The sequence below is a fragment of the Solanum verrucosum genome, unplaced genomic scaffold (assembly GCF_900185275.1).
Source record: "Solanum verrucosum unplaced genomic scaffold, falcon-dt-bn FXZP01000022.1, whole genome shotgun sequence".
NCBI lineage: Eukaryota > Viridiplantae > Streptophyta > Magnoliopsida > Solanales > Solanaceae > Solanum > Solanum verrucosum.
In genome coordinates this window covers 2,452,891-2,473,129 of record NW_026020086.1, presented here as the reverse complement: position 1 = coordinate 2,473,129, position 20,239 = coordinate 2,452,891, and the positions used below count along the sequence as shown (strand labels likewise).

General features: G+C 32.1%; 3 protein-coding genes across 4 annotated transcripts in view; 2 read left to right on the top strand and 1 right to left on the bottom strand.

Annotated features, from left to right (window-relative positions):
- Positions 1–641: 641 nt before the first annotated feature.
- On the bottom strand, positions 642–5,088 carry LOC125824501 (sugar carrier protein A-like). The gene is made up of 4 exons (XM_049503893.1): positions 4,846–5,088; positions 3,075–3,394; positions 1,948–2,574; positions 642–1,219 (listed from the first exon to the last, which is right to left on the bottom strand). The coding sequence occupies exons 1-4, from the start codon at positions 4,988–4,990 to the stop codon at positions 770–772; spliced, it is 1,542 nt and encodes a 513-aa protein (XP_049359850.1). The 5' UTR covers positions 4,991–5,088; the 3' UTR covers positions 642–769.
- Positions 5,089–11,355: 6,267 nt separating this feature from the next.
- On the top strand, positions 11,356–18,853 carry LOC125824482 (putative pentatricopeptide repeat-containing protein At3g15130). Of its 2 annotated transcripts, none has more exons than XM_049503865.1 (2): positions 11,356–13,783; positions 18,798–18,853. In XM_049503865.1, exon 1 carries the CDS (start codon positions 11,608–11,610, stop codon positions 13,687–13,689), a length of 2,082 nt encoding a protein of 693 aa, XP_049359822.1. In that variant the 5' UTR covers positions 11,356–11,607; the 3' UTR covers positions 13,690–13,783; positions 18,798–18,853. The 2 variants fall into 2 exon arrangements, with proteins under 2 accessions (XP_049359822.1, XP_049359820.1); XM_049503863.1 differs by lacking the exon at positions 18,798–18,853 and adding an exon at positions 13,976–14,390.
- LOC125824540 (probable E3 ubiquitin-protein ligase RHY1A) overlaps positions 15,395–20,239 on the top strand; it is a 293,655-nt gene continuing 288,810 nt past the window's right edge. Inside the window, exon 1 of the mRNA XM_049503941.1 lies at positions 15,395–15,402. The gene's annotated coding sequence lies outside the window, so the exon portion shown is untranslated. The remainder of the gene's footprint in view (positions 15,403–20,239) is intronic.

The window sequence follows — 20,239 nt, the reverse complement described above, 5'->3', positions numbered from 1 at the left end:
CATTGATGGATATTATATGGTGGTTTATAATTGCTATTAGTTGTGTTGTGAAATTATGAGACAGGAAAAATTCACGATAGGCCTAAAAACAAAGGAAATTCTGCCCGATTTTCTGTAGAATTCTGGTGAGGCTTGCTTTGGAATTCTTCGTCCGGTCATGATCCTTAATTGGGTCGTGACAAAAACTAAGAAAATTGTCTAATTCTTGTTGAGTGTCTTCTAAATGCTAAAAAGTGATTGGATCATGGTGAGACTATAGAAATTGTTCCTCCATGTTATTATGAATGGTCCTGTAAAGTTCTTTGAAAGAAAATGTCCAAATTCCAACAAAATCATATACTAATTAACACACAAAAAAATATATGCACTGTTTATATAATTTTGTTGAGGAATATATTTGATTTGACGGTCTCATCATAGGAAATATTTAACTAGTGATATATTCAGGTTCTAGTGAACGTTTTTAAGGATAGTTAGTTTCTAGGCGAAACCCAAGGCAAGCCCCCAAAAAAGTAATGAAGACTTGAAAATCTTGTAGTCATAAATTAAAGATCGAGGTGTATAACATATCAAAATATCGTTTCAGTCTTGTGGTCTTAAACATGTTAGACGACGAGATGTTGGAATTGAAGTATTGCTACAATAGAAAGTGGCATTCTTAAAAATTAAAGTTTACACTTTTGCATATACATATAGAAGACCATAATTCTACATGAACAAGATAGATTGCTGTATTCACCTTTCACATTGTTAAAAATGTACCTCAACTTCAAGCATGATTGAGTCCATTGGTCTTTTTAGCTTGTTGATCCTCCGAGACGATTTTCTTCCAGAACCAATGCTTTTCCCAAAGATGCATCATCTCTTCAATCGGAACTCCCTTTGTTTCGGGCAAGAAGAGATAGATGAAGATCGTCATGACAGCAATCCAACCGGAGAAGAATAGGAAAATCCCAAACCTCATAACACATAAAAGTGAGAGGAAAGATTGTGCTATTGCAAATGTGAAGAACAAATTCACAGTAACTGTGATACTTTGGCCTGCTGATCTTGTCTCTAAGGGGAAAATTTCACTTGGCACTGTCCATCCAAGAGGCCCCCATGAGTATCCAAATGCAGCTACAAAGAGGCAAATGAAAACAACTACTATAATCGAGTAACCTCTTGATAGCTCCTTGTCACTACCAAATTTGAGTCCCAAGATTATCGCAACAATAACCTGTAATAAGGATAGCAAATTATCTTTCATATGATATAACCGATCAATTTAACTTCTATATACTGACAGTGACAAAACTTGGCCTCAGGTGATAGGTAAACGCTCAAACTTTGAGTATGTAGATCTATGACACCTCACACCTCAACTCATCTCCATTGCGTTAGTTGAACATTCCAACTTACAAAATGATTATCTTGACACCTATAAGATTTATGTGTCACGTCAGTGTCCGAGGTCCACGAGACATAGACGAGTTGGAGTGTTTAGTTGTCAGTTGAGAACAAGTTGAGAAGTCTAGATGTGCACTCACAAAGTTGAAGTGCTTACTTGTCAGCTGAGGCTAAGTTCTAGTGTTTGTATAGCATTACGCTTAACTTCTATATAGTGACAGTGAAAAAACTTTTACTACAGATAGATAACTATACAAGGCGGAAGAACGATGTACTTCAGAAATTCTAAAAAGATCAAGCAATGTGAGCCTTAGGTCCTGTCGTTCTTGATTGTGAATCAAGGCGAAAGGTCGGATGTACTTGTTCAGGTCTGGTCATGAACAAAATGATGACATTCTTTTTGCTATAGAAAGGAGAAGGGAAAAGGCCAATTTCCTTCCCGAAAGATTTGGTTAGTTTGCATAGATTTCTACTTTCCTTAGGCGAGTTTCTTGCCTGACGAAAAGAATTACAGATAACAGTCTGTAAAAGTGGAAGAAGTAAGTAGAAAATCTTTACCTGGCAAATGATCATTTGGATTCCACCGGTAATAAGAAGAATTCTTCGACCCCATCTATCGACAGTGGCCATCGATACAAGTGTAGATGAAGCAAGAACTGCACCAGTCAAAGCAGAGGAATACAGAGAGGCAGATCTTTTAAACCCCATACTCTGAAACAATACTGGGGCATAAAAAAGTATGATGTTAATGCCTGTAAGTATCTGAAAAGTTGGCATCAAAATCGCCATAATTAACTGCGGCCTGTTTCTCCTTTTAAGAATGTTTCTAAATGGATGCTTAACCAAACGTGCTAATTCACTTGCATCCACCATGTCTTCGAATTCTGCGTCTACATTCTCGGTTCCTCTTATCCTCTCTAAAACACGTCTTCCTTTAGTTTTGTTTCCTTGTTCGATTAAGCTGTTCGGTGTCTCGGGAAGAAGCATGCCTCCCACTGTCATCACGAAAGCCGGCGCTGCTGCTAAGCCTAATGAAAGTCTCCATCCCCATGGATGGAGTTTACTTGTTCCATAGTTTATCATGTTTGCTGTAAAGATTCCGAGCGTTGTTGCTAATTGAAACATCATGTTCAGACATCCTCTTAGGTGTGCTGGTGCCATCTCTGATAAATATAACGGAACTGCCTTCAAGAAGTGACACAGAGTTGAAACATTTATCTTTAAAAAGTTCCGAGTAACTTTTATGAGTTTAACTTGTATACACTGACAGTATAAAAGAATTTACGTACTATCCAATCACCTATATTACAAGTAATTGTATATTAGTATGCTGAAAACAAGGCATGCTACCTTTCTATAACATGCTAAGATACAGTGATAGTGTTAAAAATTGTCTCGAACACGAGGCAATGTGATTTGATTCTTTCTCCAATTTCATACTTATTCATTTCTCTCAGTATTACGAGAAGACAAACATGTGTGATTCAAGAAAGTTCTTTATAAAAATCTATGCTTATTGAAGGTAATCCATCTTTTAATTTTTGTATAAATAACTTAATATTGCCGGCATGGTCGGTGAGGATTCATATAACTGGTCTGAACTTGCTTGGGATTGAGGCGTACTTATTGTTGTAAACAGATAACAGAATAGGAACACGTAACAACTAAATTTCAAGGTGAATTACCTGGTTGCCAAAGCCAATGCCAACACCTAGCATAATTCGTCCGAAAAGAAGCATGCCAAGGTTGATAGCAGCGGCATTAAGAACTGCTCCAAGAAAGAAACTAATGCCACCGCATATTATACTTGCACGACGTCCATGGTTCCTTGTGATAGGAGATGCTACCAGAGATGCAACTAAACCAGCCATGTACAAAGACGATGTAAATGCAGCAAGAACTTGGTTATTATACTTGCAATAGTTGTCTTCGTGGACGTGCTGCTTCTTTAGGTATACAGAGTAGAAGAATCGTCGAAGAAATTCATCCATCGATGTCACTCCCCCTGTTATCTTGCATGCAATGAAGATATATTTAAGTAAATATGTGTCTGTCCTCTAACAATTTATAGTTTCAGATTAGATGGTCACACATTAAATTCAACATAGTATCAAAGCAAACAAACAGATAACAGAAGTCCTTCGTTTGAATCTCTAAGCTTTAGATGAAATTAGTCGAACATTTCAACATTAATGACGCAGTTCGTTTACTCTTCAAATGGAAGTTCAAGAAGTTCCAGAGACTAACTGTAGAGTAGTCATAGCCATCCAGCCCAGTCTGCCGGAGGGGCAGGTGTAATTCATGCTAGAATTTTCCAAAAAATACAGCTTCACTCGTGTTGAATCCTTCAAAAGTATGTACTTTTTAAAGGATTTGACATGATTGAAGTGGCATTTTTAAACTCTTAAGACAAAACAGTCACACAATAATTCAACATGGTATGAAAATAGGCATACGTTCGTAATTTTAAATGAGATGGTCACACAGTCCATGATAATGCTGAAAATGATCATACAATTAAACAAAATTATGAAGTAGTCTTTTCACTCTATAAGTTGAGAATCTACAAACATTATAAAATCTCAGCTCGGTGCACTAAACTCCCACTATTCGTAGAGTGCGAGGAAAGGCCAGACCACAAGGCTCTATTGTACACAACCTTACCGTCCATTTGTGCACATTTATAACAAGCTGAATTTTCCTTTTAAAATTTTCAAAAGGAAAATTTATTTCTGATCCATTTTCTGTTCTTATTAGTTACAATTTGCCACTTTTTAATCTTTGTTATTTCACCTTCTTCTTTTTTCGAAAATAGTGGAAGTTCCAGAGGATTAGGTATAATTCATTGCTCCAATTTACCAAAAATGTCACCTCATTCGTGTCGGATTCATAAAAATGCATACTTTTTAGAGGATTTGACACGGGTGAGATGACATTCTTGAAAAATCCGAGCACAGGACTGAGCCCCTTTTTCCAAACAAGGAGTGCAATTGAACACATTGTTCGGATCTTTCAAAAATACTGCCACCCCGTGCACAAATCCATTAGAAATTACAATTTTTAAAGGATTTGACACGAGTGTTATGGCATTTTTGAAAAATCCGAACAATATAACAATAATTCATCTTCTTCCAATTCTAGAAACCTCCTCCTAGTCTCCTACCACATAGCATAAAAAGATAAGGAAAAGCTCTTCTTAGCTCTTTTTAAAATGGGTGGATTAAACTCATTACTCATATCATGTCGTTGCAGCCGTGTCAGATCCTTAAAACATGTAAAAACATGAAAATTTTAACACATGTACACTGACATTTTTGAAAAATCCGAACAACATATTAGTAATTCATCTTTCTTCCAATTCTATAAAAGGAAAAAGGGAAAAGTTCTATTATTTCATCATCAATTTATAAACTAAAATTACAATAATTTTTTCCAATAATTATCATAATTAATCACCTGAAATTCCAATATCATATCCAAAGAGTGAACCTCCAACAGCAGCAACAATACATGCTATGATGACATAAAGAGTGAGTTTTCCATTGTAATTTTCAGCTCTTTCTTTGTTTACACCAATTGAAGCAATTCCTCCTCCTGCCATTTTCAATTTCTTGAAAAAAATAAAAAAACTTTGAATCAAAGAAGAGAAATTTTGTTAAAATTTTCTTAATAATATATGTACATTTGTTCTTTCTGTTCTCTCTCTTTTTTTCACTTTGATTGACTTGAATAGTAAGTACTTTTCAATGGGCAAATCATTTAATATAAAAGTGTCACTCGGTTTTAATCTGTTCGTCGTATTTATTTATTTTAGTCAGTTTTGAATAATAACTTATCTTTTTAATCTTTTTAATAATTGTTTAGTTTTAAATTTTCATGTGACATGTTTAAACCAATAAAATTAAGTTGAATACATTTGACATATTTTTAATTTAAGATCACAAGATTCAATTTTATTTTATTTTATTTCTTAAATTATGTGTGTAGTCACTATATTATAAATAAATCGAAACAGAGGGAGTATTATTTCATCTATCTCAATTTATTTGATTTTTGCTTGTTAAAGAGTTAATTTGACTAATTTTTAAAGCTAAATTGTATCAGATTAACACAATATTTTAGAAATGAAATTTACATATTTAGAAATAATACGAAAAGTAACTATCAAAAACAATTTTTTTTCAAGTTAATATGAATAAAAAAATATGTGTAGACATTGAAATTTTGTGGAACTCTATAAGATGTGTTCAATTTGAGTGTGGACTTTACAAATTGTGTTCAACTCAAATTAGGATTCTTGGAGGGTACTCAACCCTAAACCCTAGTTCACGCTATATAAAAGGTACAAAATTCTCTTAAAAGACATCTGAAATATCCCATAAACTCTTGGGTATTTTTAAAGATCAAGATCTCGAATATTCCACAAAAGTCATGGAATATTCATATAGAGGTCAAATCTAAATCATCCTAATTCGAGAAATACGCCACTAACGGCCCTCTAATCATGGATAAATCTTAAGAGAGTAGAATCAAGGGAGAAACAAAATTGTATCCGCAATCTTTAACAATAAAATTATGTTTCTTCATGTTTTTTTGTGATTGTAATTTATTTTCTGTCACTTTAAAATTCGTTGCAAACAATATGTATTTTATAATATTACTCAAAATTCATAAAATTTGAATCATTTATAAGAGATATAAGTGACACATAAATTCAGATAGGATGGAGGAATACTAGTTTAGTTTTTTTTAACTTGAATAAAGTAAAAAATACTACCTCTGTCTATTTTTTTTTTTAATTCTGTAGAGTCTATTTTTAAATATTTTTATTTCTCTCTTTTTCATTTTTAGTATAATGATATTATATAAATTAAGACAGTTAACGAGTACAAAGAGAAATTATATTTTACTTTTTTTAGTGTTAACTACTTGGAGTTAATAGTCTGTTGAATTTTTGTATATTTTGGCTCTTTTCTTGTAAAGAAGTTATTTTTGTCAAAATCTTTTTTTACTTGTCAACTTTCATTTATTTTTGTCTCATATATGTGATTAAAATTCCACATCTACCTCATTTATTAAATTTTAGACAACAATTGCCAGCCAAATTGGACAATTTGCCATTAATTGCATAGCCACTAGATAAATGGTGATGTTTCAAGATAAGAATGTTGTTACGTCACTTCAGTTCGTTTGTCTTATTTTTGTTTGATATAAAAAAAAAAAAACTTTTAAATTTTAAAGTTTTAATTAAAGATATATAAATCTTATAATTTTAAATATATTAAGGAGAAAATTAAATTAAAAATTGCCAGAAATGAAAAGATTTTTTTTTTTATACAGACTAAAAAAAAGAGGAAAAACAAAGAATATGATTTAGTGGATAAAATTAATTTTTTAATTTAAATTTGAGTTTTATGTAAGAATTTCTTTTGACAAAAAAAGTTTTTTTTCCGAATAACACTACGTTTTATAAATTTAAATCAATCAAACTCTAGTATAAAAAAATGAAATAGAGGAAAAGGACAAGTTATACCTATCATAGAATACATAGATAGAAAGATATAGTTGATACGCAAATTAAACGTGGTCCATATAGGATTGGAAAAAGTTTTTCACCAATGTATCAATTTTTTTTTTAAAAAGTTCTTCTATTATGATTTTTTTGTAAAATAACAAAAGTAGTTAGATGGATCCACATAGATAATAGAGATTATTTTTTTTTTTGTTAATGTAGATATTTTTCTTTGAATTTTGGTTAATTTATTATTTTGCATGACTTCTCAAGTTGTTTTTCTTTATTCGGTGTTTGGAGTCCGTATTGAAGACTCGACTAAATTCAGATTTAGCTGGAATTGAACCGCGGTCGCGTGGGTGGTCACACTCGCTTTGTACCAGCAATACTAACTGCCTTTTATGCTTTCCATGAGAATACTTTTATTTATATTTTAGTTTCTTTCAGTTTTTCAAAATAGATATACGTATATATACATAATTTTTTTTGAAGTTAATGGGTGCATGTGTACCCCTACCTTTACATGTGGATCCGCATCTACATATCGTACATTATAGAATCGTTCAAGACTTGAACTCGAAACCTCTATTTAGGGCGGAGCAGTTCCACTGTGCATTTGTCACACAACCCATGTTGGTGACTTGTCAAGTTGTTATGATGATGGTAGTAACATGGTACATCGTGGCATCATCTATCTTTTTGCATATTTAAGAAAGGCCCCTTTAAGAAATGAGATTTTTTTCAAGGTGGATATTTAATTAAGGGTGTTCACTGTTCAGTTGGATATAAATAATATTAATTTATTTATTTAACTAAAAAGTAATGGATTTATAATTATACTTCGTTAGTTACTAGGAAAATAATAAAGATAGTTTTGACTTTTTGGTATTGTGTCCATGAATTAATTATTTCATGTTGTTGGTGCCTGGTGGTATATTTAAAACAATACGCCAACTAATATATTAAATTATACATGAACTAATTTACAACCGAACAATTGATAAATTATATCAAATATTTTGTATATCAATATTATTTTTCTAATACTCTTACCAAACAGCCCCTAGTTGGTCAGAGTTATAACGACTCCACTTTTAAAGGCAGAAGACTAGACTAGAATGGAAATTAGTGAAACTGATGATCGGATCAGAAGGATCTAATGTATGTAGTCTTTGTAAAAATATTATTTGTATAATTTAAACTTGTGATATCTTGTTTGACCCTATGTATAGACTATAGAACATAGTTTTTCCTAATTATAATTTAAAATTTATGATTGAAAATTCATTTCTTTTTAACATATTAGATTCTAAACTACTCCTACCTTATACAGATTCGATGGATTTTTTACAATAAATTAAAATTATTAAATTCGATCAAATACGTAATTTGTACTTCACCTCCGAACGTAAATAACACATTACACATTATACAATATCCACTAGTTTGAACTATTGTAATTCAGATCTCAATTTAACATAAGAATATATACTATCCATAGTAGTCAACTATTTTGGTAGAGTCTAGCCTACTAGGATCAATAAAAATTCATTTCATAACTCTTGCACAACCAATAATTGATTGATTTCTTTTTTACTCCTTTCGCCGGGAGTTTTCACCTTTGCTTCCTTGGTAATTCGAATTTACTATTCATAACTTTAAAGTTGAAAGTGATGGATACTCACCATCTGAGCAACTCATTCTTATTTTTATTTTCTGTTTGTCATCATATTCAATATTTTTACTAATAAAGCCAAAAACCTTTTTAACTAATAATTTCTTATGATCTCTTTAATTATAATCTATATTTATTTTCTGTAAAACTAAAACAATATATTATTTTTAAAATGGTATTTCTTTCGTCTCAAATTATCTGTCATGATTCTTAAAAATAGTTGTCTTAAATTATTTGTTATGTTAGAAGTTCAAGATAGGCTCTTTTTCCATTTTATCCTTAATAGTAATTGTTCTTAAAGATTATAAACACCTCAATTATTAAGTGATAAATAATATAAAATAGTCCAAACTCCTCCCAATAAATATTTTCGGAGGTATAAAAGAGAAACACGAAGAAAAAATTTAAATGGGGAGTGAAACACTTTAATAAACCTTTTAAAAAGGATTGCGTTCATGGATTGTGACGTGCATCATATTTATTAACTTAGTGAAGGACATGCAATTTATACATTTTAAACTATGGTGAAATAAGTATAATATTAGACTACAAAACAATAATATTATTAGACTACAAAACAACCAAAAAGGAAAAAGAAATAGAGGATATTAATTAGAAATACCTTACTTTATTTTGTGTGTACATGTAGCACACTTAAAAAATAAAGCTCCACACATCTCATGCTTAAAAAATTATTTGATCTTTTGTAATCAAGAAAACACTTTTCTCGAACTGGTATTTAACCTTTCAAATATAAAAAAAAGATAGTTTTATTAGTCACATAAAAAAAATTATTTGTATTTTATCGTCTTCGATAATAAAGAAAATACTAGTCTTTTTCAAACATTTAACCTTATTAAATTTATAGAAAAGAGATAGTATATCGTCAATCACTTCAAAAAGTAATTTGATCATATTCTATAATTAAGAAATGACTTCTTATTCTCTAACTGAGATAAGTCACATCAATTACTTCAAAAACTATTTGATCTTTTGGTCATAGATTTCCCAAGTAATATTTGGGGAAATTTTTTGCAAATAGTGTTTGTCCATACAATTTGTCATTATTTAGCAAATATTTTTGACAAATATCCCAAATTCCCAAATACAAGTTTTTTCTAGTATTTGGGTTCAAAACTTATTATTTGAAATCTTTTAAAAATTAAAATTTTACACCAAACTTTTATTTTTTACTAAAACACCCTCTATAGTAGTTGTTTGTGTTGTATTACATAATTTTTTATGTGAACACCAAAGTAGTGATGAGATATTCAGTGAATATGAAAGTGATGAACAATCGGCTCAGGGTAACAAAGTCATGTGTTTTGTCTACTTAACGATGTATGGAATGATGCTTGTTGCACTCACTCCAAACTACCACATTGCTCCAGTGTCATGGACACTACTTGTTATTTGTTGCAACAAAAATCCAATTGATTTGTAATACAAACTTAGGGTTAGTTTTGATAGTTTTTAAAAATTTACGAGTATAAATCATATTTTTCTAAAAAAATGAAATATATTTCCCAAATATTATGACAAAACACATGATAAAATTTTCACCCAAATAATATTTGTCAAGAATATTTGAAAATCTATGGCGAAACGCTAGCTTAGTAAATCATGAAAGCATTTGGAGACTCATTCTTCATTGTGTTAAGTTTGGTAAGCTTCAAGTAATTAATGAAACTCACTTTTTTTTTTTTTTAGTTTGGTGAGTCATAAATGTAATGCTGTGTCACTATATAAAAACAAAAAGTATTTCATAGTCTTTTAAGGGGTCATTTTGGTTGGACGCAAATACAAATTCATAATTCGAACATAGCAGAAGTATCACTAAAAATAGGTACACGTTAGTTGAAGCAATGTCACATAATACTACCTTATTTTAAATTTTTACTATACATTTACAGAATTAATATTTTTGTGCACATATATAAAAGATCCTGGTGTTGTTGCCCGTAAGGTGTTTGTTTAAGTGTCCGAATGAATTGTTTACCTTTGTGGAGGATGTTTCACTGTATTCAAAATGGTTGCCTGTAAGGTGTTTGTTTAAGTGTCTAAATGAATTCTTTAGCTTTGTGAAGGATATTTCACTGTCATGTTGATTCAACATGGTTAGATAATTCACTCTGACTATGACATTGCACTTTCTAATTGAGAATGTCTATCATTGAGATGTTTCTGGTTAACTAAAACTTCAAGTGGTAATGATCACCCCGGGGGCACGCGCTAGCGCCCTTGACATGCATTGTCATTGTCTGATATCTGAAATGGAACCTTGATCTATGGCTAAACCTCAACATGATCACCATGTGGAACATAAGCATAATAGATTCTTGATCATTTAACACTCTCTCTATATATATGTATATGTTTAAGGTTTGGGTAGAACATATGTAATACACTGTTTTGGAGTTGGTAGGAGGGCTTATCATGTTGCACAATATCATACATGATTAACTCAATAAAGGAAATATTTTTCTGACTTTATAACATTTTGTAGTGAATCAGAAATCAATTACACCTTAACCTGCATATTAATATGGAGCTTCCTCAATATTATCACCAAATAGTAGTTTCATAAATTGATTCACATGTTAATAGATGGCAGTATCAATAATATTGTGTAATATCTATAGGTTTTGCTGTTCTGATGATTCATGTGATGATAAAACTTATTCATTTCATTGATAAATAGGCTGGTCGTTTGACAATTCAGGGGACTACTTAACAGATTTGTATATTTAAAGCAGTTCTACTTTTGTAGGTTTAGTGCATCAGACTTTTTGAAGAGATTGAAAGGAAAGAGGCTGATGCTGGTAGGAGACTCAGTGAACCGAAACCAGTTTGAATCTCTCCTGTTACATAATATAACCCAAACCACCCTTGGGGCGAAAAATTAGAACAGTCGTATATCTGAACCTGGATTCCCATTTAACTACAATTTTTCGGAGTTTCAAATGAGATGACAAATATTTGGACAACTTCTTTGAGTTCCACAAGAGATTTATAGATATCTGGTAAGAAGATGCCGCAAGGTACATCTTTTGTAATGAATGAGAGACAAAGGTTGGCTGAACTACTGAGAAATTGTTCTAAGATTTTGTCTTTAGATGTGGGAAAACAAGTTCATGGAGCTGTATTAAGGATGGGTTATGCATTTGATTTGATGATAAGCAATGATCTCATTGATATGTACGGGAAGTGCAGTAGAGTGGAACTGGCTCGCTCAGTGTTTCACAAAATGCCTGAAAGAAATGTGGTTTCCTGGACGGCTTTAATGTGTGGATATTTACAACACGCTAATGCTCAAGAATCCTTGTTGCTTCTCTCTCGGATGCTCTTCTCAAATGTAAGACCCAATGAATACACTTTTTCCACCAACTTTAAGGCATGTGGTATTCTTGGTGTTCTGGAAAATGGACAACAGATTCATGGTTTGTGTGCTAAAAGTGGGTTTGAAAAGTATCCAGTTGCAGGTAATTCAATTATCGATATGTACTCAAGATGTGGGAAACTTGGTGAGGCTGAAAACAAGTTCCATGAAATGCCAGAAAAGAGTCTCATAACTTGGAATGTAATGATAGCAGGGTATGCAATGGGAGGATTTGGTGATAAATCTTTGTATCTGTTCAAACAAATGCAACAACAAGGAGAAATGCCAGACGAGTTTACGTTTGCAAGCACATTGAAGGCTTGCAGTGGTTTTAAGGCGGTGCGTGAAGGAAGCCAAATTCATGGTTTTCTTATTACTAGGGGATTCCTTATTTCCAGCCAAAAAGTTATTGCAGGCGCCCTAATTGATTTGTATGTCAAATCAGGAAACTTGTTTGAAGCTCATAAGGTGTTTAGTCAAGTTGAACAGAAAAGTGTGATATCATGGACGACACTGACCGTAGGGTATGCTCAAGAAGGCAAACTAACAGAGGCAATGAACTTGTTCAAGCAGCTCAGGGAAAGTAGCATCACATTGGATGGGTTTGTGCTGTCAAGCATGATGGGTATCTTTGCTGATTTTGCTCTAATTGAGCTTGGGAAACAATTGCATTGTTGTGCAGTAAAAATACCTTCTGGGTTAGACATATCTGTATTGAATTCAATCATGGATATGTATCTAAAATGTGGGTTAATAGAGGAAGCCAAAACACTTTTTGATGTTATGCTAGAAAAAAATGTGATTTCATGGACCGTTATGATCATCGGGTATGGGAAGTATGGTCTTGGTAGAGAAGCAGTTGAACTATTCAAGAAAATGCATATGGATAGGATTGAGCCTGATGAGGTTTCCTACTTAGCTCTGCTCACAGCTTGTAGTCATTCGGGGTTAGTTCAAGAAAGTGAAGAATACTTTTCAAAACTATGCAATTCAAATTGTTTAAAACCCTCAGTAGAGCATTATGCTTGCATGGTTGATATCCTAGGTCGAGCTGGACGCCTAAGAGAAGCTAAGGTTGTGATAGAGAACATGCCAGTAAAACCAAATGTTGGTATTTGGCAGACACTGCTTGGTGCATGTAGAGTACACAAGAATGTAGAAATAGGAAGAGAAGTTGGGGAGATTCTCTTAAAATTAGATGGCAATAATCCGGTGAATTATGTTATGATGTCAAACATTTTCGCTGATGCCCGCCTATGGGAAGAATGTGAGGGATTAAGAGGACTGGTGAAAACGAAAGGTTTAAGAAAAGAAGCAGGACAAAGTTGGGTGGAGATCGACAAGAAGATGCACTTTTTCTACAACAGAGATGAGACACACCCACTTACTAAAGCTATCCATGAATTTTTGTATAAGATGGAGAAGAAAATGAAATATGAACTCGGTTACACACGGGAAGTAAGCTTTTCATTACACGATGTTGAAGATGAAACAAGGGATGAGAGCCTGAGATTTCACAGCGAGAAATTGGCAATTGGTTTGGCACTTCTTTCTGGTGCCGATGAAATTGAGGGGAAGCCAATTCGTGTTTTCAAGAATTTGAGAGTTTGTGGAGATTGTCATGAGTACATCAAGGGTTTGTCAAAGATTTTGAAGAAAATATTTCTTGTTAGAGATGCCAATAGGTTCCATAAGTTTGAGAACGGAACATGTTCTTGCAGAGACTATTGGTGATGGCATATTTTAAGTGATACAACTAAGGAGAGAGAATTTGTGAAGGGCTTTCCGAAGCCTATCTAAGAAGGAAATGCTGCCAGAGCTCGAAGAGGTAATCTCCGACTTATAAATGAAAACACTAACATGAGAGTTCTTATCTTATGAAAGTGCATGTTGTATCATTGAAGGAAACGAGCAACATTGATCATTTAGCCTTCCCCACATTCTATATTCATTCTAATAAGGATAAATGGTATTCTACAAATCTGTCAAACGTGGTTTAAGTTTACTTGTATTTAAACAGAAGCAGAGATTGAGATTCAGGTGGAAGTTGTAGTAAAGAGAGTAAACCTGTTTTGAGAGGAGCTATCCTTTGAAAATGAAGATTGTGGAGGAGGTGATTAAGGAAAGGCAGCTGCCAGTAGTCCTTTTAAACGTAACACAGTCAATAAATTTCCGCAAGGATGACCACCCATCAGTGTATGAGAAGATCGGTAGAAGGGTGAAGCAAGATTGTGGCCATTGGTGTCTACCCGGAGTCCCCGATGAATAGAATGAGCTAATCTGTGCCACCTTTTGTTTTTTTTTAACTTCTCCCTAGCAGCTTCCATCTGTTTTTCTTTTGGTGACTCGAACTCACAACCTTACGATTTGAAGTGAGCTGTGACACAAAACTCAGTGTTCAATACAACAGCTACATCAAATCCCAAGCTAGTTGGGAAACAATATGTGCACCAAATGTAACAGTGTCCATTTCAGTTTCTGCACCAAAAATAGGCAGTAATTTTCCAAGATTCTTTGATTACATGATGCAATTGTTCATACTCCATATTGACTCAATTTGGACACCACATAGTTTGGAAACTCAATGTATTTTATCTTTTTGAACTAGGAGTAAAATGCATCCATTCATGGCCAATAAAATTAAGGACAAACATTTATGATCAAACATTTCTATAACAATTTCATTTGTTTGGAGAAACGGAAAATGCATCATTTTCAATTATGGGATGTTACTGAAGAGAACAATCATAAAAATGATGAAAGGGTTTATGTTGTGAAGATGAAGCCATGTAAGGACTATGCAATTGTTTGTGCCGATTTGTTCGAGAATCGTGGATTGAGCTGTGGTGATGAGATTGAACTCTATTGGGATACTATTTCGAATAGTTTAAATTCTAGTTAATTAAAAGGGGTCTTGTTTTGTGAAATCTTATGATGATTTTTGTGAGGAGATTGAATGATTTTTATAATTATATCTGAAAGAAAGTAATAATATTCAAATTTTATTATTTTCGTTTTTCCTATTTCTTAGAATGTCATGTTACTCTTCCATTTTATTTTATGTGTTTTAATTTAACAAGACATGAAATTTATGAAAGTAATGAAAACTTTTCAATCGTGTAGGAAGATGCGTATAATATATCCAAATATCATTAAATTTTTTTTCAAGATCAAAAAAATATTTTGCCCAATTGTTCCTTTATGCTCTCTTTTATAAATACAATTAAGTAGTACCAAAATATCTTAACATTGCTCCTGTTATATAAGCTATGCATCAATTCCCCATAAAAATGCTCCTGTCAAGTCAATGTATTCACAATTTCTTCAACTGTTCTAATACTTGTGAATTGAAATTCATTGGTAGAATGGGAATGATTGGGGGAAGAAGGGCACACAAAAAATGAATGGGAATATTGAAAAGTTGGAATAAGAAATAACTTTTTGGTTAGATGCGTGAAATTGTATAAACATTTAATTTGAAAAATTATAGAGCAAGAATGAATTATTTTGTGTTTATTACCAGTTATTCCTCATGAGTTGAGACCGATCAACCAGATGGATGATAGAAAAATTTATTAGCTCAGATATTAATGAACTCTATAAAAGAGTTGCCTATCAAAACAATACCCTTACCGATCTATTAACAACGGGTAGATCTACATCAAGAAAAAAATAGTACAAGAAGTCGTGGATATACTTCTTGATAATGATACCCGGGGACAACCAATGAGAGATGGCCATAATAAAGATTACAATTCATTTTCGGATTTAATTGAAATGCTAAACTTTATGAAATATATAAACTCTAATTTCTACAAGATATTTGACATTGATATGGTCTTATAGTCCATTGTTCTACACTTTCTTTGGGAGGTATCAAGAAGGATTTGTAATGGAAATATTTTTCATATAGAAGAAATGATTTTCTATGTTGCCTAAGCAACCTCACATCCTCGGTAGCATTTTCAATCCTATTAATTAGATTGATGTATTTGAAAAATTCGAACTTGGTTTAATTTATCATAACCGATTAATTTCATTTATTATAAGTTATATCGAATCACATGTAATTTCATTTTAAGTGATTTGCATGTCTTATAGATATACCAAATATAGTACAATCATCATTAGTTAAATTATTTAATACACCAACCCTAAAACATATTGAAGTTATCCATTAGATTCACACACTTTACTTTACAACAAATAATTTTTTTTATCGAAATAAGTCACTATTTAAATTAATTCATCAAAATAATATCTATGATGAGTTACCATTATATTGCAACCATTGCAAGCATCAAAAATACGATGAGAGTAAGTGTGCTTGTTAATAGGGAACTCAAAAAAGTTCGTGACAAAGCGAGATAACAAGATGGTGTACAATCGATAATCAATGAATAGGAAGTTGAGATTTTTCATAATATTAATGGGACTAATAAGGTTTTGGATGATGAACATGAAGAAGATGCGAAACAAACAAAATAGATGAAAGTCACTTTGGATGTGAATTTGGAAAACGTAGTGGATGATGTTGGGGTTTCCATGAATAAATGAGTTTAGAAAATGTAATGATAAATCTGATGATGTGAATTGGTTCATGATAACACACGAGAAATACAAGGACATTGTAGTTAACACTTTGGTTCATGCAGATAAGATGAAAATTATCATGACGCAAGGTGTCTGATTAAATTCCTCAGAGGATAATATTTGTTCTAACTCTTTTGATTCCCTTTTGGTTAGAGAGGAACATCAATTGAACTAATATCCCTGGGGAATGACCAAAATTTAGATACATTTTTTGCCTTAATTCCATTGTACTCAACCAACAATTTTGACGCAAAAAATGGCCAAAATGGTGGTACGAGAGCGAAGAGTGGGGAATACATGATGCAAGAGGAGTAGTGGATTATATCCCTTCCAAAACCTCCAATAGCCCTGACATTTGTGCTGAACCGTGCCATGGTAGTTCCACCACTAGGTGCAAAGCATGTTATGACTCAAACGAGTGCTTCAAATAATAATATTACGAATAGAGATCTTCTTGATGAACTTTTAACTAAAAAAGTTTGTTAGTTGAACACTTTCCAATTCCATTACTCATATTAACACTAGTAAGAAATTACAAGTTGTTGAAAGTTGTTATTTTTCTCCACATATACTACAAGATGTGATTTCTTTGTGAGGAGTATGAATTGTTGGATAGTTGTTTTTCTAATGCCGCTAGGGAGGATGGCATCTCTCCTAAACTACAAAGAAGTGAAAATGAAACAATAAATATAAAAAAACACGGTAGACATCATAGTTGGAATGATAAAGTGTTATGGCGTAAAATTTTTCCTCTCCCGCAGTTACCTTATACCTGGTGAATTCCATCCAGATTCTATGAGTTAGTTTCAGTCCAAGTTGGGGAAACGAATAGAGTGTGAGTAAGTTAATTTTTAAATGGGTCCAATTTTTTGGGGGACCTCTAACAAGAGGCCATATGGCAAAACTGTTTATACAAAATCACTAATAAAATTAATGATATAAATGAACATGATTTATAACAACACATAAATGTGCCAAACTCTTAACGAAATAGATGAGTCATTTCTAATAGTTTGATGGCAAATTTGAAGATTTTCCCTATTATTATTAATAAAAAGTACATAAAGAGAAGAATTTTTTTAATTGAATTACCAACTTGTATATGTGTATAATTTGATTTATTATAACTGATTATTTATTGTCTATTATAAATTTATTAAATAAAATTACCTATAATTACATTTAAATAACTTGCTTGTATGCAAGATTCATCAAATCAAGTTGTAGAAGGAAAGTGACTACAAAATAAAATAAAATTAATCACAGTAATCTAATCTTAAATATATGAAACCAATCTTTATTAGAAAAATAATTATATATAGTGTGATTTACCTTCCAAATTTAATGCCAAAAAATTCCTATAAATTCCTATCTTTTTTCCCCAACATTGTAAATTTTCATCAAACACATTTCTCTATAATTACTATTATGAATACAACCACCCACTCTACCCATGTTCAAGGTCCCCGAAAGATTAGGAAGACTATCACCCAGTTTGAGCAACTGACCAGATTGTTAGTGCTTCCATTTGCATTCGTTCTTGCACATGTTTTTCCACATTGGATGGAGGGAATGGTCCAACTTGTAGAGGAAGGGAACATGCATCGTTTTGAATTATTGGATGTTACTGAAGAGAGCAACTCTAAAAATGATGAAGGCGCTTATGTTGTTAAAATGAAGCCATGCAAGGACTATGCAATAGTTTGTGCAGATTTGTTCAAAAATCGTGGATTGAGCTATGGTGATGAGATTGAACTCTGTTGGGACACTAATTCACTCAATTTTAAATTTAAGTTAATTAATTAGGATCTTATTTCTTTAAATCTTATGATGTTTTTTGAGAGGAGATCCAATGATTTTTATAGTTATATTCGAAATAAAGTAAGAATATTTAAATTTTATTGTTTTTCTTTTCCTAATTCTTTGAATGTCATGTTACTCTATCATTTATTTTATGTGATTTAATTTAACAAGATATGAATTTTAAGAAAGTAATGAAAACTTTTGAATAGTGTAACTCAAATGCGTATAATATATCAAAATATCATTAATTTTTTTTCAAGATCAACAAAATATTTTACCCAACTGTTCCTATAAATATAATTAAGTATTACTAAAATATCCTAACATTGCTCTTGTTATAGAAATTAATATTTAGCCTTCCCCACATTCTATATTCATTCTAATAAGGAAAAATGGTATTCTACAAATCTGTCAAACGTGGTTTAAGCTTACTTGTATTTAAACAGAGGCAGAGATTGGGATTCAGGTGGAAGTTGTAGTAAAGAGAGTAAACCTGTTTTGAAAATGAAGATCAGTCTATGAGAAGATCGGTAGAAGGGTGAAACAAGATTGTGGCCATTGGTGTCTACCCGGAGTCCCCGATGAATGGAATGAGCTAATCTGTGCCACCTTTTTTTAAAAAAAAAACTTCTCCCTAGGAGCTTCCATTTGTTTTTCTTTTGGTGACTCGAACTCACAACCTTACGATTTGAAGTGAGTTGTGACACAAAACTCAGTGTTCAATACAATAGTGGATTGAGCTGTGGTGATGAGATTGAACTCTATTGGGATACTATTTCGAATAATTTTAAATTCAAGTTAATTAAAAGGGGTCTTGTTTTGTGAAATCTTATGATGATTTTTGTGAGGAGATTGAATGATTTTTGAAAGTAATAATATATAAATTTAATTGTTTTCCTTTTCCTATTTCTTAGAATGTCATGTTACTCTGTCGTTTTATTTTATGTGTTTCAATTTAACAAGACATGAAGTTTAAGAAAGTAATGAAAACTTTTGAATCGTGTAGTAAGATGCATATAATATATCCAAATATAATTAAATTTTTTTCAAAATCAACAAAATGTTTTGTCCAACTATTCCTTTATGCTCTCTTTTATAAATGTAACTGAGCAGTACTGATATAAGCTACACATCAATCCCCATAAAAATGCTCCTTTCAAGTCAATGTATTCACAATTTCTTCAACTGTTCTAGCTAATACTTGTGAATGGAAATTTATTGGTAGAATGGGAATAACTAGGGTAGAAAGGCACATAGAAAATGAATGGGAATATCAAAAAGTTGGAATAAGAAATGAATTTTTGGTTAGATGCGTGAAATTGGATAAACATTTAATTTGAAAAAGTATAGAGCAAGAATTGATGATTTTGTGTTTATTACCGGTTCTTCCTCATGAGTTGAGACTGATCATTCCGATGGATGATAGAAAAACTAATTAGCCCAGATATTAATGAACTCTATTGAAGAGTTACCTATCAAAACAATACCCTTACCGATCTATTAACAACACGTAGATCTATGCTAGGAAAAATTAGTACAAGAAGTCGTAGATATACTTCTTGATAATGATACCCGGAGACAACCAATGAGAGATGGTCATAATAAAGATTACAAGTCATTTTTTGATGTAATTGAAATGCTTAACTTTATGAAATACATAAGCTCTAATTTCTGCCAGATATTTGACATTGATGTGGTCTTATAGTCCATTGTTCTACACAAGCTTTGGGAGGTATCAGGAAGGATTTGTAATAAAATATTGATTCATACAGAAGAAATGATTATCTATGTTGCCTAAGCAACCTCACATCTTCAGTAGCATTTGCAATCCCTGATGGAAAAACAGAGATGAGAAGATAAAACGTGGACTCTATTTAATTGGCGAAAT

Excerpts from the sequence above, each read along its gene's own strand:
- LOC125824501 (XM_049503893.1), bottom strand. The coding sequence starts at position 4,990 with ATGGCAGGAGGAGGAATTGCTTCAATTGGTGTAAACAAAGAAAGAGCT. Across the intron at positions 3,395-4,845 it reads ATATGATATTGGAATTTCAG|GGGGAGTGACATCGATGGAT; the intron begins GTGATTAATTAT and ends GCAAGATAACAG. Across the intron at positions 2,575-3,074 it reads GCATTGGCTTTGGCAACCAG|GCAGTTCCGTTATATTTATC; the intron begins GTAATTCACCTT and ends CACTTCTTGAAG.
- LOC125824482 (XM_049503865.1), top strand. The coding sequence starts at position 11,608 with ATGCCGCAAGGTACATCTTTTGTAATGAATGAGAGACAAAGGTTGGCT.